General features: G+C 37.6%; 2 protein-coding genes across 4 annotated transcripts in view; one reads left to right on the top strand and one right to left on the bottom strand.

Annotated features, from left to right (window-relative positions):
- The window catches only part of MAPK8 (mitogen-activated protein kinase 8), a 135,698-nt gene that overhangs the window by 98,204 nt on the left and 19,694 nt on the right, over positions 1 to 17,800 (bottom strand). The gene's annotated exons all lie outside the window — the stretch shown is intronic.
- The window catches only part of FRMPD2 (FERM and PDZ domain containing 2), a 59,216-nt gene that overhangs the window by 30,316 nt on the left and 11,100 nt on the right, over positions 1 to 17,800 (top strand). Inside the window, exons 25-35 of one of the 3 annotated variants that reach the window (XM_064662794.1) lie at positions 543 to 895; positions 4,076 to 4,370; positions 5,283 to 5,441; positions 6,093 to 6,267; positions 7,343 to 7,553; positions 8,726 to 8,763; positions 11,262 to 11,348; positions 11,780 to 11,844; positions 13,445 to 13,606; positions 14,465 to 14,633; positions 15,886 to 15,962. In XM_064662794.1, coding sequence (XP_064518864.1) covers positions 543 to 895; positions 4,076 to 4,370; positions 5,283 to 5,441; positions 6,093 to 6,267; positions 7,343 to 7,553; positions 8,726 to 8,763; positions 11,262 to 11,348; positions 11,780 to 11,844; positions 13,445 to 13,606; positions 14,465 to 14,633; positions 15,886 to 15,962 — 1,791 coding nt within the window. The remainder of the gene's footprint in view (positions 1 to 542; positions 896 to 4,075; positions 4,371 to 5,282; positions 5,442 to 6,092; positions 6,268 to 7,342; positions 7,554 to 8,725; positions 8,764 to 11,261; positions 11,349 to 11,779; positions 11,845 to 13,444; positions 13,607 to 14,464; positions 14,634 to 15,885; positions 15,963 to 17,800) is intronic. The other 2 variants (XM_064662795.1, XM_064662796.1) reach the window with 2 other exon arrangements.

Genomic DNA, 17,800 nt, shown 5'->3' with positions numbered 1-17,800 from the left:
CTTATGGTTCCTGTCCCACTAGGATTTATAGCAGCCCGTGGACAGACAGAAATGACTGTCAGAACCATCTCCAGATAACAAACTGTCTCCTGTTGCTCCCCTGCAACATGTCCTTGGCTGATTTCTGTGGTCAGTTGCAGAAGGGTAAAGCCTGGAAGCTACTTCTACAGATTGAAGAGCATATAGACAGAGCATTGAGATGAACAGAAGCATGAGATGATGTAGCATGATGAGATGATGTAGCATGAGATGAACAGAAATAAATAAATAAAAAAAAGGAACCTCTAGAAAATAATTCACTGTGAACTTGTGTAGTAGTTCCAACTGGAACTTCTGAAGAAGGTAAAAGATAAGCATAAAGACAAAAGAGTTATTTAGTGAGAGAGTACCTCCCTTACACTTTTCTCTCCCTTCCAGCTACCATTCGATATTTTCTGATTCAGAAGCTTATTAATATTGCCTTTTCAAAATATTTTGCTCTTAAAGGGAAAATGATAGGATATTAAAAAGGAGTTACACTAACCTTTCTGTTACTTTGATAGACTCCAGCACCATCTCCAGTCAAGGAGTTTGTGGCAGAAATGCCAGGTGGAACCAGTATGGATCAATCTACCAGTGATGGAGGTAGTACTTCTCCAGACCTGGAAGACTGCCTGGATTCTCCAGTGGCAGAAGATTTCAGTGAGCCTCCTGAAGATGACAGCTCAGCTTATGAAGAGCAGGAAGCTGAGTTTCAAGGCAAGACCATAGAGAAGCTCACGACTTCCAGGGAGAGTTTCTATAAGCATCTTTGGAAGTTTCATCAAGAAGCTTCCAGTTCTGAAGTATTACACTCCCTAGAGGAAGAAATGAAGCAGAACTGCTACTCACCATGTGAATTTGGACAGGTCAAAAGGTAGGAAATACCAAAATCTGCTCTGCAATCTCTCCTTCGACTCTTAGAATTTTGAAAGTGAATTGCTGAGGTTTAAGTACAGGGGTCTCTGCTTCTAATCACTACTGATTACTGAAGATTTTGTTTTACCATCTTATTCTGACTCTCCTAATCTGCTTTCCCTATTTACTGTCATTTTCTTAGAATTTTGCATAAGTATGCATTGCAAGACTGTTGTTACAAGTGCTACACTACTGTAATCATTTATGTTGTTCAGCTGAATCTGGTTGCCATTTGAAATTAGTGGAAAGACTCTTGACTTAAATAGGAAGCAAATACTTTCTTATTTATTATATAATTTTTTTATTTCAACCTTTTTCAGAATTGACTTAGGCATGAAATTTTTTCCTTATTGTGTGATCTTTTAATTTAAAATTTTTTTCATAGGAATTAAAAAAAAAAATCAGAAGACAAACTGTGATCAAGGAGGAAAAAAAAAGGTTCTTTTCTGTTTTCTGATCTTCACAAGCCAATAGCAGCCCTGAGACAGAGGAATTATACAATAAAATACAGTGCAAATGGATTCAGTCTCCTTTTACACTCTTTTGGATCTATCAGACACTGGCAAACAGAAGACAATCCATTTAATTTTCATCATCTTTCCCAGTGCACAAGAATATAAATTATCAGAACAGAAAAGACTGGTGCAAAGACAAATTAAAGGTCTTCTACTGGCCTTTAACTTACAACTTTAATAATTTTGTTGAAAACTAATTTCTATTTTTCCACACAGTCTCTTGAAATCTTTTTGTTACTTTTAACACTCATCAAGCACAGACTCAAACAGATATTCTGGTGTCTAGGAAATTATAGCACTAGGTGACTGAAAGTCAGGTGGGGCCATAATGGCACTTCATAATTTTACCTTCTCTTTGTTGAAAGGACAAGCTTCGCTTGATTAATGAATGAAGCTCCTGCTTACAAATCTGCTTCTCTACTACTGAGAGCAAAACCAGCAGAAATATGTCTGTAGCAAACATATTTGCCAAGAAATACAGATTCATCAAAACTACATTTATTGTGGGAAAATATCAATTCCAAGAAAAGTTTTGGATTATTTCCAAGAAGGAAGTTCTGAAGTAAATGTTTTTGTTTGATAGATTTTCATTATTATTTAGATTCAGCTTTTGCATTTTCAAAAGGCAGCCAGAGCAGTTTAAGATGGTATACATTTTTAACAATATTTTAAACATCATCTCAGTCTAAATGATCCTTCCAGCTAAAAACACACAACTCCCCCAGAATAGGCTTTAATAAAGGAATTCCTTTTGATTAATGAAGAAATTTCTTCAGATTGCTTAAAACATTTCATGCAAGTGTATAAATCTTCTGATATGAATTTTAGAAGTTCCCTGCTCAGAGTTTCACATGGAAAATTCCTTTCACTCTTTGTCACCATCAATAAGAAAAAACTTCAGCCCATAGCTTTCCCTGTGAAGTCCTGTGTAGGGGTCATGGGACTCCAAAAGAAATTCAAGCATCTCAGCGGAGCCCGTGTGTGGGCCTGCAGAACCAAGACTTGTGTTATTTCCTGTGATGATATAGAACTGTGGTAGAAGCTGTGCTATGATTATGCCACTTGCTACTGGCTTGTTGCCTTGAGCTTGTGTCTGCCAAACACCTTTCACACCCTCTGAAGGTCAGTCAGCACTTCACTAGCATGCAACATCTTCTATGACATCCACTTGGACCAATGTCCATTGAACACACTCTTTTCTTTCCTCTCTCCAAAGGAAAGGAGCAGACTGTATTTGCTGCTATCCATAAACATTTCTTTGAATTATCACACTTTTCTTCCACACTATTCTAAGTATCTTATCCAGCTATTAAAGTAGAAACTGTCAACCTCATTCTCATCTTCCCTGTGCTACTGGAGATGTCCAGCTTCTCATTTCCTCCCTGCACAGACACATGCTACCAGACTAGATCTCTTCCCTCACTGAGGGCATACAGCACCAGCCCATTCGTTTTCCTTACTTCCATCAGTATTTCAAAAATACCATGGAAGGCTCCTAACTACATCCAACCAAAGTGCATGTTTTGCTACTCTGTTTTACAGTTTCCTTCTGACTATAGCCAACTTTTGAATCAAAAGCTTAACAATGGGGATCTTCTGTGATTTCATATGAGAAACGCAATTAGTTTTTCTTTTAGTTGTCTGTGTTTGCTTGGGAGATGGTAACTCATTTTTATGAAAGAACAAAAGATCCTGGGTGACTTATATAAGAAATGACATGGCATTAATAAAAGCTATGCCATTTTAAGTGTTTTTAAGATGAATGAGGTTTAGCAATATTTCAATAAGGATAGATATGAAGAAAACCTACTTCAAAAAAAATGGTATTTCAAGCATTTTTACGAGCTTTAATGATAAATTTAATGGGAGACAATGTCATAGCACTTTATTAGGGTTCATTTATGACAACAGCCAAAACAATATTAAACACAACATATATGATTACAATCTGGGCTGGAACATCAAAAGTGCTGAATACTTTGTCTGCAATATAGTAGAATTAAATCAATAATAATTTTAGTTCTAGTAGTTGAATAAATCCATTGATTTCTGTAGGACAACTCGTATGCTTCAAGGCTTACAGAAAGAAGTTAGGACTTATATTTTTCATGGAGAGATGGGAATCATTTCATATTTCATATTTCTGGTCTTTGCTCAGATACCAAGAAAGACCAGTAGAAACCAGAAATGTGGCTATCATTCCTTTTTCAAGAAAAATGAAAATATAAAAATTGTAGTAGTATTGTAATGTGTATACTACTTACCAGAAAAGTTAATTTGTTTATGGAAGATGAAAGAATAAGTAATTTGGGCATTGTCTGATTATTTTTTTCAAGAAGCAACACAAGTACAAACTAATGCCTCAAAAAAAAAAAAGTGCAAGATTTTGCAACAGCAGTTTTCATATTATAAAAGCTTTTTAATCTTTCAAGTAGCTTAGCAAAATATTGATTTTTTTCCCCATTTTATACTAACATTGAAGAATTCAGACAGCAATTCAATATCATAACTAGTACTTCAGTTAAAGTGAAAATAAGGTCATGCATAAGCAGTAGACTTTTCAGTGGCCATTTAATAAAGCATATGGAGGAAAACCCCAGCACTGCAATCTTTTTATTTTCCAGCCGCGTATTTAATAAGAATCATGATGACCTATCGAACACAAAATGTATGCCTGAAACTCTCTCTCTAACCCCTATTGATGAAGAGTATCTCACTGTCAGCTCAATGCCTGTGGCTCCACTTTCACGAGGAGGAAGCTTTGAGACTCTCTCTGCAACCACTGCGACCCCACAAGCACGTGTTTGTGGTCCCTTATCATCATCCCCACCTGCCAGAGAGACACGTGACAGCGACAATGAATGGGAAGACTTGGAGGAACCAGAGGAAGAGAAGGAAGAAAATGAAGATTGCACTCAGGTTTGTGATAGGAACCAAATTATTAACCAGTAGAATACAAGGGAAAAGAAACAACTTTAAGAGTTACATTCTTAAACATTACTTTTAACTTATTTTCTATGCTATTTCTACATGAATTTTTTTTTCTTTCCTGAATATCCACAATCTTCAAGTAAAGCAGACCTTCCACTAAGTCTACCTCTCCAGAATTCTTAACTATTTGCCTTAAGGTCATTTCCTTGGTCTTTACATCTTACTATTTCTCCAACTTTCCAGCATTCTGCAGTATTACTCTCAGTGTACAAGGGCTTAAAAGTCCTCTAGTAGCCTCTAAAATTAATTGGAGTCAGCTACTTGTTTTTTTTCTGTCATCTTTAAAGCCCATGTGGAAAATCACTTTGTTAGAGTGATATTACTGTAATGTTCTGATAAGAAAGTATGATCTTTGTGCTAATTACTATTCAAAATATAAGGCTCAATCTCCTGCCAAATGCGGAACATCTTTCATTCCTACTGACTAATGAGCTTTGAATTCCTATTAATTTGGGAGCACTGTGGACAAAATTTAGCTCCATCCATTTCCTTCAGTGGGACAGTAATAGCAATAACAACAATAATCTTTGCACCCTCCTATTGCAACACTTGTCAGCTCAGAGGACTCCAGGCCTTTCTTTACATATTTCAAAAGCCAAAATTCCAGGCCCAGGTGGCATTCTCTGCCTTATTAGGCCCTATCAATCAATCAACATGAAACTCCACAAGGTAAAAAGAAGGAAAATTAATTCTGGAACATAGTCAGAGAAACCCTTATGTATACTCTTGTTTATACCGCCTGAGGATCTGATTCCTATCTGCATATAAAACATAATGGAAGATGTTAATAAAGCAACAGAAAAGCCTACATCAAACATATCTTGTGCGTGTTTTTAATAGGAAACGGAGATATTTGTGACTTTGACCAAGTCAGAGAACAACGGGTATGGATTCTCTGTAGTTCTTAACAAAGTGGATACCTGCCTGTATGTTGATGAAATCTTGAATGACCCTGCTCTTTCTGATGGAAGACTGAGAAGGGGAGACAGAATCATTATGGTACAGTAACTGTTGGAGTTTATACAGAGGAGAAAATATTTGCAGATCAATCTCATTTAGCTTTGGCATTCTTCCTTTGGTAGCATCCAGTTTATCGCACATTAAGGTATGCAAGTGCAAATGAATCATATAATAAACCTAATTCTGCTGACTTCAGTTGGATAAATTTCAGACTGAATAGATTTTATGACCAGGCAAATTACATGAATCATCTAGCACCAACACAAGACAAATGAGACATTAAATGCCTTCCCAATTAAATGACATAAACTGAATTAGTGTAATAAGATAGGTGACGTACAAAGGATGCAGGAGTTATGTCCTTTGTAATGTATGAATAAACCCTTTTTTTCCAGCCTGGTTCATGTACAATTTGTTGCATTAGACTCTCTTCCTTGTTTTTTTGTAAGAAGACCTTGAGTTTCAAGAAAAAAAAAAAAGCTATTTTTATGAAAGCTCTGCATTCAGAAGAGTTCAAGAAGGAAATCTTACTGCAATTTTAACTGTTGTGTTCATTGAAATGAATACCACAGCAAAGCAGTAACATGAAAGTGAAAACCAATTTAAGTTCATATGCAAAACTAGAGTGGAGGGAGAAGTACATGATGATCAATGAGATCTGTGACATGATTTTCCTTGTTTGTCATTTAGGTGAATGGAATTGATGTCACATCTTTACCATGCAATGAAGTCCTGACTTTACTGCAAAGCTCTCCTCCTGATCTGCACCTTGTGGTTGGTCGTGCTGACAATGATCCACATCCCTCTATTAGGCCAGATGAGATTCCTGTAATTACTCTCACAAAAGGTGCCAATGGACAGCTAGGTGTGTAGTAAATACTGTGCTTTCTATTTTGGACGGGGATTACAGCAATCATAAGATAATCATAAGCAACTGTGGTCTTGGATCAATATGATTCAGAGTGACCTTGACACCTTTATGGTCTCTGCCATCACCCATGAGCTTTATTTTGAGCAAGGCCTAAGAGGGAAGACTCTTATTAGACCAATGAAGAGAGTTGGAAAAATTATCTTTGCATTATCACCCTATCAGCTGAAGTTTCTGGCAGACCTTCAGTCTCATATTTTTATGTTACTGATATACATAATTTGTGGACAGTTAGATAATAATGTCTACTACCTGTGGAAATACGTAAAGATCTATTTGGAGAGAGAGGAAAAAAAAAGAAAAAAGGTAAAGTTTGAGAGGGATGAGTCACAGGTTAGGGCTACATTTTGCTACTCAAAAAATCTCCACTCAAATCCTTGATTCACCACAGGCATAAGGCATTGTGCAATACAAATGATAAAAGGAAATCCCCACAGTGTGAATATCTTGGTATTTCTGCAGAATGTGGTGAGTACTGGACACAGATAAAACTGTAGTCTCAGGAAGCAGTATGGCTATCTTTGCTCAGGTACTATATCCTGTTTTCAGGTGAGAAACTACTTTCTTCAGAGATTCCTTGAATGTCACTGCACCGTTCAGACTTCCATTGTATAGGTATCTCCTCAGTTGTCATAGGCCTCCATTCCCTGTCTGAAGACTGTGAGGCACTGAAGTGCTCTGGTAATGAGGGAGTTACTGCTATGCAGCTGAGAGTCCTATTGAAAAGATTATTGAACATCAGGTGAAATAAAGCACTACGGAATCACTGAAGCATAGAGATGGACAGCATCATTTAAGTTTTTCTATACTTTTTCTAACATCTAATGGCATTTCACTCTCTCAGTCCAGCTTGTATACCCCATCTTATTGGGGCAAGATTGTTGTTTATAAAGTCAGTGATTTATTCAGCCTATATTTCAATGACTCACATCAATTCCGCTAGACTTTATGTCACTGACAGTGAAATTCAAAGCATGCTGCCACAAAAGATGCTTTCTCTGCATTATTCTAGGCTTGAAGCTGACAGGAGGAGCTGGAAGCAAGTTGCAAGGTATTTATGTGCTAGAGATAGTGCCCGGCTCTCCTGCCAGTGTGGAAGGCAGTTTGCAGCCACAAGATCAGATTGTTTACATCTGTGGACTATGGACTGAGGGCATTAGCCTGGATGATGCAGTGAGAGTGTGTGAAGCTGCCACGCAGAATGTTCAAATCAAAGCCACAAGGTAAATCTGTGCATACTCGATCTCAGTCCTAATGGTGAAGCAGGTTTCTAAATTTTACATCAGCAAGTCAATCAGCACAAGACAAACTACAAGAAAAATGCTTTATCTCAAAGGTCTGAATTTTTCAACCTGATAAATAACATCCATAAAATATCTTAACTCCATGTAATTACAACTAACACAGCGAGTACAAGTAGACTCACACCACAAATGAGAACTCTTCAAATTTCATCGTCCAAATACAAATGTGAACCCTTTAACTGTGAGGCTGACCACCATTTTCATGTATCTCATTCTCTAGGGAAAATCTTTATATTTACACCACTTGCTTCAATATTCTCCATACAATCTCAGATACACAACTACAGGCAAGAAACTACCTCTGATGAGAAATTCTGAGTTCCTTCTAACAGCCAAACATTTTAGTTAGGTACTAAAAATGCAGCATTTAATCTGCAGCATGTAACAAAAAGTCATCCCAGGCTTAAACAACAACCTGCAGTAATGGATTTCCCTCATTAGTTCATGGCTGCAGTTTAGATTAATTATGTTCCACAGTCTGGTATAGCACCAGCACAGGTCCTGCAGCGATACAGAAATAGCTTTCAAAGATCTCAGAGGAACAGTCAAATATTAACCCAAAAGCATGTGAAAAACTAAGTTACATAACCAGAGTGAGTGATAGTATGGCTGTCATCTCTGTTTCAACATAGTTCAAACCTTTATCAATGTTTTATTAACTTTCACTTGTCTAGCAGAAGAAACTGCCGCCTCATTACACTTAGTCAGTAGGTAGCACCCTCTGATCATCAGAATTTACATTCTAAGGAGACAAATAGGAGAAACAGGGTAAAAGAACTTAAAAAAGAGCATTCCCACTTTATAAAGAAGTAACTGAAGCTGAATTCCAAATGTACCAGTTCTGTTTTGGCACAGGTGATTTAACATTCCCATTTTCCCCAAAACCACTTAAATAAAATGTTTCACTACTGTTAAATAAAATAAAATATTTTATATACTGATATAAATGCTCTTTAGAAAAGCACCATTTACAAAATCATAGAAGCACAACTACAATTTAGACAACTACCTTTCTAAAAATAATTTTAATATGTGCTTTACGAAGCATGCAGCTCTTAATGGCTCACATATTTCACTTTTTCTGCCCTCAGAAATGGCAATCCAGTGGTTCCTATAGAGCAGGAAAATAGTAAGTAAGGCTAATATTTTTGGGGTTTAGTTCAAAACTTGCTTCTGATTTTGAAAATAAGCATAAACTCTTGATTCATTGCATTTAAAAAGCCATTAACAGATTGTAATTTGGCATTCAGTATTTCTGTTACAGCCATTCTAAGGTTCTGAAGAAAATTCGGTGGCTATTTAAAGATAGAAATAAAATGTATAGTTCTCTGTAAAAAAATAATTTGTTGCATTTTGCATAGTCTGTTTCTATTTCTAATTTGATGTTATTAAATGGGAATTTTATGTGGTCATATTTCAACATCTGTTTTGACTGAAACTATTCTTTAACAAGTTTTCTACCCTTTTTGAGCCACTGTTTACTATGAGCCACTACTTCATCATCTAGCCCACCTTTCAAAACTGTTACCAATAAACTATAGAAAATCAGAAAGAGGCAGAACCAATATTTCTCAGTTAACATAAGAGCATTCTTGTCAGGAGATATTTAATACTATAACTGATACAAAACTTCAGTATACATCTTCACTACAAATACTTGACCAGTATTGCTCTAGCAGTAGAAGGACCCTCAGCAAGCAGAGGTTGCATCTACACCATCAGGTGGAAGGATAGGTATCATATCTAGGTCACCACATGCAAAGTGTGTTAGCTATGAAAGTAGGAATTCCAGTGTACATTTGGCTGCAGGATTAAGTCAGGCCTAACCCCAGTTTCATTTACCTGACTGGATATTTGAATTTTTTATTTTTTTAATCATGCAAAGATGATCTCAAAAAGTAACCCTGGACCAGAATTGTTCACATGCCTACACTCATCTGAATACTGGCATATGGTTACCTGAAGAAATTATTCCAAGTCAAGTTAGTTAAAGATTTCCTACTCTACCACATGTACCCATCTGTTTGTTTCTATCAGCTGAAGCAGTTTACCAGAAGACATGAATAAAGCTATGTGTTCTCTCAGTTAATGTGGTATAACTAAAGCATGGCAAATGTATATCCTGGTAGGACCTTGGTTATACAGCCTTGCTCCGTGAGCTTTGCAGATTTGAAGATTTCTCAAGACACCTTCAAAATAAGTAACCAGGTCTGATCCACCTCTGATACAGAGTTATGGACTCTACACCAGTACAGTTACCTGCCTCTCTTACAAAACAGGATGTGTAAGGTCCTGCACCTGGGTCAGGGCAATCCCAAGCACAAACACAAGCTGGGTGAAGAATGGATCGAGATCAGCCCTGAGGAAAACCATTTGAGGTGTTGGTAGACGAGAAGCTCAACATGACCCAGTAATGGGCACTCGCAGCCCAGAGATCCAGCCATGTTCTGGGCTGCATGAAAAGAAGAATGACCAGCAGGTTGAGGGAGGTGATTCTGCCCCTCTACTCTGTAAGACCCCACCACAAGTGCTGCATCTGACTGTGGGATCCTCAAGAAAGAAGTGAGTCCAGAAGAGGACGATGAAGATGATCAGGGGGCTGGAGCACCTCTCCAATGAAGACAGGCTGAGAGAGTTGGGGTGTGTTCAGCCTGGAGAAGAGAAGGTTCCATGAAGACCTCACAGCACCTTCCAGTATCTAAAGGGGCTACAGAAGAGCTAGAGGGACTTTTGACAAAAGCATATAGTGACAGGATAAGGGGGAATGGCTTCAAAGTGAAAGAGGGCATGTTTAGATTAGATATTAGGGAGAAAGTCTTTACTGTGAGGGTGGTGAGACACTGGAACAGACTGCCCAGAGAAGTTGTGGATGCCCCATACCTGGAGGTCTTCAGGTCTAGGCTGGATGAGGCTTTGAGCAACCTGGTCTAGTGAAAGGTGTCCCTGCCCATGGCAGAGGGTGGGAACTAGATGGTCTTTAAGGTCCCTTCCAACTCAAACTCTTCTATGATTTTTCTCTTTTAAAAATCTTTAAAAAATCTACAGTACTGTGGTATTTGGTGTTCTGTTTGCTATCATCGCTGATAGATTTATAGAGAAATCGGTAATAACTTGTTATTAAGAAAGCAAGCCTTCATTTTTATAGACTCTCATAATTATAAAAATGCATACTAAAATTGCAATTGCAACAGGTAGCTTTTTTTTTTAAACAACAGAACATTCATCATTTTCTATAATTCACATATTAAGAGTACTTTGTGGAAGGCAACTAAGACCACCAAGATATGATAAAGCAAAACCTCAAAACTGGCTGTGGGTGGGTAGAGGTGTGTTTCTTTGTCTGCCTGATCATTACCACATGTTTAGAATGATTCAGTCTATTCTCTGATTGTTGTTACAATTTTTAAAACAGCAGTGGCAGAGATGCAATATCTCTGCAATTGTTTATATCCATATGCAAATTGGCAAACTAATCACGCAGTAGTAAGTGTCTCAAATTGCCTTATATACTATCAATATTGGATTTTGAAGCTTTGTTTAATAATCTAAGCACAAGGTTTACATTCCCATGTGTAGATGAAGGTTAGCAGGAGGCCTGTCAGAACAAACATACCTGTATGTTTTCAGGGCCACTGGCTGAGACAGAGAAAGCCAATATTTCTTTGTCAAATGAAAACCTGAATTCCAGAGAACAGCATCTGTTGCATCAACATGGTAAGTAACTTTGCATTTTTCAATTAGAATTTGTAAAATTTTGTGCCTTCTCTGAAAGAAACTAAGTCTCTAGGTGGTACTGGCAGCACCTGGGAAAGATTAATGCTTCATAAAAAACCCGCCTCCTTTGGAGTTGCAAAGAACATTTATACCTGTTGTCCATCTGGTGTCTTAGATACTATAACATGCAGCTTTTAAAGCTTGTTTTGGAACCTGCTCACGGGAAGGTAAAAAGTCTCCAGGGATAATGCACAGAAGGCTCAGTTCACAGTTCAGGAGTTTGAGCCCACAGAAATCCACCAGATTTTTTTGTATTTCATATATCAAATATAAAATGTTTTATTATGTCTCTGAGTAAGATTTTGAGTATTATACCATAGAACAGTTTACCAGTACAACTATGTAAAAATTACTGCTGCTTTTTTTCACAGAGAAACATTTGGAGGAAACAAACTGTGGTGCTGAGCAAAACACTCCTGATTCTCCAGAATGTAAAGTAAGTGATAACTTTAAGTGCGAGATGGTCCATCAAATGAAGTGGGCTATACAGAGGGGAGGTTTTTTCAATAGTAGTATTTAATGTATTTTCTTCCTCTCCAGTTTATTTGAAAATATGAATATAATACACTTGGAGAGTGTACTTTGAAGTATGGAATTGCTTCAGCATTCATGGACTAGAATGTACTAAGCACTTCCTGGGGCCAACTCTTCTGTTGCTGTTTTTCAATGCTTAGAAAGAAAGTAGCACAGGAAAAAGACGCAGAATGTCATAGCATGGGATTCTGGGGAAAACAGGTGTAATTGTGAAACATTTTCCACAACAATCTTTGAAACCTGAGATTAAACCGAGGGGATGGTTGGGCACTGTAACAGACTCTCTGGGGAAGTGGTCACAGCACCAAGCCTGATGGAGTTCAAGAAGCATTTGGATGATACTCTCAAGCAGATGGTGTGACTCTTGGGGATGGTCCTGTGCAGGGCCAGGAGTTGGACTCCATGATCCTTGTTGGGTCTCTTCCAACTCTGCATATTCTGTGATTTCTGTGATTGTGTGATTCTCTAATAGGTTTCATTCTGAAGTTACCAGATGGACATTTGAAAAGAGGGTAAAATTACCCCAGCCTTTGGACTATTACGCAGCACTGACATAGATCATAATGGTTTGAATTTGGCAAGAGGAATGCCATTTTTGAAATTATGAATTCCTAAAATACATAGGAATTTTTCTTCAGGAAAATACCAACATTCGGTGCTTCAAAATTCTTACAAGTCCAAACATAATTTCTGTTTGTGAAAACATATGCAAAATAATGTTAATTGAAATTATCTACATGGACTGATATTTCATGTGAATAGATGTACTAGTTTTCTCTTGATCGTGGTTTGCAAAAAAGGCTGCCTTTTGTTAAAATTAGACCTCCAACCCGGCAGAAAAATTGGAACAATTTCCACACTTTTGATTAAGTCATCCCTATTACTGCTTCTTCTGCACCATTTAATCCATGATGGTTTATCTGTTCAACTTGCAAAAATAATTTCCAAGATTGATATTTGTGACATTGGAACTAGTCATGCTGCAAGTCCTAAACATTTCTAGTTTGCTGCTATTTCTGACATAGTACTTGACCCTAAAAAGGCAGCTGATTTTAAAACCAAATGAAGTGCTAAAGCCAAAGAGATGGAATGTAGGGGATGCAAGATTAAGATTTTCATTATAGAACAATAAAAGAATGAACTACCTACTGCATTAATGTCACGCTGGAGATCGGAGTGCCTTGTTTGTCAATGACAGTGATTTATTTGATATATTATAAAAGGATTATAGAAGTACACATTTCTTTGCTCCTAAGAGGTTATTTTCCCCAGCAGCAATTATTAAAAAGATTATGAAAATAGTATGTACTATTTTCATTCTGATACATACATGGAGCTGCTATGTTGATCCCTGGAAGCTCTATACATCTATTCAAGACTAGGATATATCCCATAATCTACATCAGCCAGTGAAGTATAATGGGATTTCTTGGTAATAAAAATGCAAAAAAACCACAGCCCTGAATAAACTCCACTTTAGACTGCATCCTTCTCTGTTGTAGGACTTCATTATTAAGATCGAGCTGGAAAAAGCAGAAAATGGAAGCCTAGGATTTGCACTGGTAGGTGGAAGAAATGGCAGGGCCATCCTAATAAAAGCCATCAGCCCAGACAGCATTGCAGACCTAGATGGGAGGCTTCAAGTTGGTGACATTCTACTTAAGGTAATGCTTGTTCTTCATTGCTTTGGCCTCCATTTTCTCTATATGGTCTATAACGAGCCTCTGTTCAGTATAAAGATTGTGCATATTGGAAATCTGGTGCTGCTTGGCATAGTAATATGTAGAAGGTGATGTCCCTCACCTCCTGATGGTCAGAGGACTGTTCTGGGGCCCCTACTTCTTTCCTAGAGTTCAGCCTCCTGTGGGACTGGGCCTCTGCACAGCTGGCAGTTGGACATTCCAGCAGAGGCAGACCCAGAATAGCAAAGCAAGCAGTAAACTGTAACTACTCCATACTGTATTTGTGCCCAGTGAAGATTACAGATGAAAAGATCAGGGAAACAACTCTTAGCTGACCAAGCCTGCATGTAACAGCTAACCATGGGGACACTGGGAAGAACCTTCATGATGCCAGTTAGGTATTATGAAGACAAGCAAAGCTGAAAACAGAGATTTGATTATTTATTTAAAATCTTACTATCCTAACCACCTTACCTTACCATCTTTTAATATAAATCATCCTTTTTTTTTTTTTACCTCAAATTATTTTTTCTTCCCCCCTCCAGGAGTTTCAGTATTTTCTCTTTGCTTTTCTGTTTTTCACTTACTTCCTTCGCTTCTCCATCTTCTGTCTGAAGAATGGGGGAAACACTGTCCTCTTACTGTCTCAGACTGTACTTTTGTGGTGTCCTGCTGGCAATTATAAGATGTAGAGAGGAGAGGATCAAGCAAAAACTGGAGAAAATGAGGGCACATGAAGTGCAAAGAAGTTATGCAAAGATTGCTCAAGGCTAGGATATGTGATTAAAAAAAATCTTTCTGTTACAGGAATCTGGAAATACAAATCATTGTATTTTTCAGGTGAATGAGACTTTTGTCTCTGGTCTGCCACGCCAAACAGTTACGGATTTGCTGCGCAAGGCTCAAGGAACCGTCCAACTCACAGTCTGTCGAAGTGTGGCTTTGCACTGGGCTTATTCAGGCAATCAGAGTAACAGACCTTCCCCCACAAACACAAAAGCAGAGCCTGGTAAGCAGCTACATCCACTCAGTATATGATAAAAGTGGGATTATGTGTTGCTTGAACTCATATTTCCCATCAGCAAAACAGTTCAATTTTGCAGTTAATTTGATTCATAGTTGTAGTTACAAACACATTCTTCACCTTGATCTGCAGCACTGTCTAAACTATTCAAGACACAGGACCACAGGAAAAGAATATCCAAGTGTGATTTTTAAGTCTAGGAACAGTGGAAGCAAAGCTGCAAGGCCCTCAAGAATGCTTTAACTCAGCTTGTGTTTTTTAGTCACGAATCCTGGTCTGATTTTACCTCATTTTATACAACTCACTGATGGAATCACAGCCAGCTGCTAAAATACATTTCCCAATAATTCACATCCCAACATTCCTACATTCCTACTACACCTCCTGTTCTGTCTGGCAGACAATTTCTCTTCTATGCTTATTCTTGATCAAATCCAGAAGCCTCTGCTCCCAGGTTGATTGTTATTAATTTGAGAGCACACTGATCTTGCACAGGGCAGTACTAAGAGAGCTGACTAACTCTATGGAAGAAACTTGTGCTCTATGCTCTGCTCTACTGAATACTCAGAAATTAAACACTAATTAAAGCTGAGAGTGGAAGCAAGGATAAAATATTACCAATAGATTGTGGTCCTCAACTTCCTATTTCTTGGAATACTGAAATGTTTCCTGTAATGTGGACAAACTCCAGTGGGAAGCATATAGAATTCCTCCTTCTGGCCTGCTGGTTACAAACTGGAGCCTCCGTTTCAAGTATTCTCAGTCAAGAAGACACTGCCATTGCTATTTTCATCTTACATGACATCGGTGAATTACAAAGTTTCTGAGAAGTTTACACTGATTTCCTGGACCAGCAAAACCCAGTGGTATTATAGAAGCACTGGCACCAAAGTTAATCTATGGTATTTGCCCCTTAGCACTGCAAAGGAATGGGCTGGGTTAGGGAGGGCAGATTTAAAGTCTGTTTCAGTTTTTTTATTTATAACTGCTGTTTATACAGGGCTGTACTTCAGTGTATCTTTCAAGTCTGAATTATGCTGGCTTCTTCAGTGGTGATACATGGTATTTGTGCTGTACTAACCCTCTCAGACCATCCATGAAAGGGATATTCCATGCCAGTTTCTTGCACTTATCTCAGTACCTCTTCCAAGGTCAAAGTCCTTTGATGTAGCTGTCAGAGAAGAAATGGATCTATATTTTCACACATTTTGTTTTGATTTTGCTTTCTGGTATTCAGCTAGTGCTGAGGAAAGTCTGCGAGCTCAACCTGTTTTCAGTTTCAAGGAAGAAGGCTCCAACCAGATGTGCAGTAAGGTAAAATTGGAGAAGTTATCAGAAGTTATTGGGCAATGTACTCATATGTTTGTTTACAAAATGGGTTTGCTGCAATGTGGGCAAGAACCACACCTTCTTGTTGAAAAAAGATTAATGTGAGGGAAATGTGCTGCAATGACTGGAGCTGCTGACACTGGAGTGAGTCAGGGAATTCAACTGAAATAAGAGCATATTATTAATATAATACATATGCAAAATGGGTGGGGGGAAGGAAGGTTGCATATGCAAGTCTTGTTCTGATTCTTTATAATACTGAAATAAATAATTTATTAATTTTACTATCCTTTCAGTGTTTCTAAAGTATATACATTAAAAGATTTCTATTCAGTTGTCTTCCACTAATATTCATGAGTCCAAGGCATCTAAACTTCTTCAAACATGGTTATGTTTTGAATCTTAATAAGTCCACAAAAACATTCCACATCAAATTTCACAATATTTCTAAGTTTAAAACTGTAAAACCCCTCAGAAAATATGAGAAATTTAGGTCTTCTCAAATAAAAAAACTAAACCCTGATTCAACCAATATAATCAAACTAGAAAAAGTGATAGAAATCCTTGATATGAATAAGCTGAGAAAACCTTGAAGAGGAATTTCTTTGAGGAGGTTTTAAATACAGTGTTGGAACGGGTGTTGGAACCAAACTTTTAGAGATAGGTGAAATTTAATATCAAAACAAGGTCATGCCTAAGATCTTTCAAAAGAGTACACCCAAGAAATAATATCAGAAGTAGGAGATAGCGGTAGGGTTACAGGTTCCTTATCAGATCCCTGAGTTATAAGGTATTAAGGCACAAATTTAGTTTTAAAGTGGTTTTAAAGTAAATAGGGTTAAGTCTGTCTAGTTCAGCATAGCACATGCCTAACCTAAAGCACATGCTAAGTGTTTTTGCTGAATTGGTTCCATTAACTCTCTCTTCTTCATTATTTCCAGTTTACCTGTACCTGTCTCCTATGAATAGAAACTATTTATGCTTTACTTTGTAGAGCACAACTATCATCTACTCCAAAGATGTAGACTTTGAAAATGACAAACTACTGAAAAAATATATATGCAAAAAAAAGAGAAGCAGTAAAATACCTTTCCTTTGCAAATTAAAACCAAAAATCAATATAACAGTCTCCAATCTATATAGTCAGAAGGTGCAGAAACTGGGTAGATGAATTCATGGTTAAATAGGCAGCTATGAATGTCCCCATTCTAGTGTGGAAAAACATGCACAAAAGTAAGAAAATATGTATAAGTGGTGGCTACCATTAAGATTCTGTGGGGCATTTACTACTTTATACTGTGTAGTATGCCAGGGCAGTTTCTGAGTGCATCTGGAATAATCAAGCAAGGAAAGAAGAAACACCACTTTGAACTAATATTTAAATAATTTTCTATCACTGTTACAGCTGAAAAGGAATTTCTTCCACATACCAAAAGCAGATGTCCTGCATCATTATTTAAATGCAGGACCTAGAATTACTCTCTAGGATGGAAAACCAACCACCAATACTATTGCTTCTACTGCATATGGAGGGTGATCAAGAGTCTGTCTTCTCTGCTAGTTGAGCATTTCTCCAGCAGAGCAGCTGCATCCTACTTCTTCCACTGGCATCTTTGTGTCTGAGATAAAAAAAGTAAATTATTACCAACAGTTCCATCTCAGACACTGAACACGTGCTTTCTGCTGCCAAGAGCTGGTGAGGAGTGTGACTCCTGATTCCTGTGATTGAATTCTCTTTATGAGATCAAAGAGGATATAACAAATATGAACCTTTTCAAAGTTCATTCATGCATGCTAAGCTGTAGAGATGTCTGAAGACTGTA

The sequence above is a fragment of the Pseudopipra pipra genome, chromosome 8 (assembly GCF_036250125.1).
Source record: "Pseudopipra pipra isolate bDixPip1 chromosome 8, bDixPip1.hap1, whole genome shotgun sequence".
NCBI classification, from domain to species: domain Eukaryota; kingdom Metazoa; phylum Chordata; class Aves; order Passeriformes; family Pipridae; genus Pseudopipra; species Pseudopipra pipra.
Note: the sequence above shows the minus strand (reverse complement) of the source record. Positions and strands in the feature narration are given on the sequence as shown.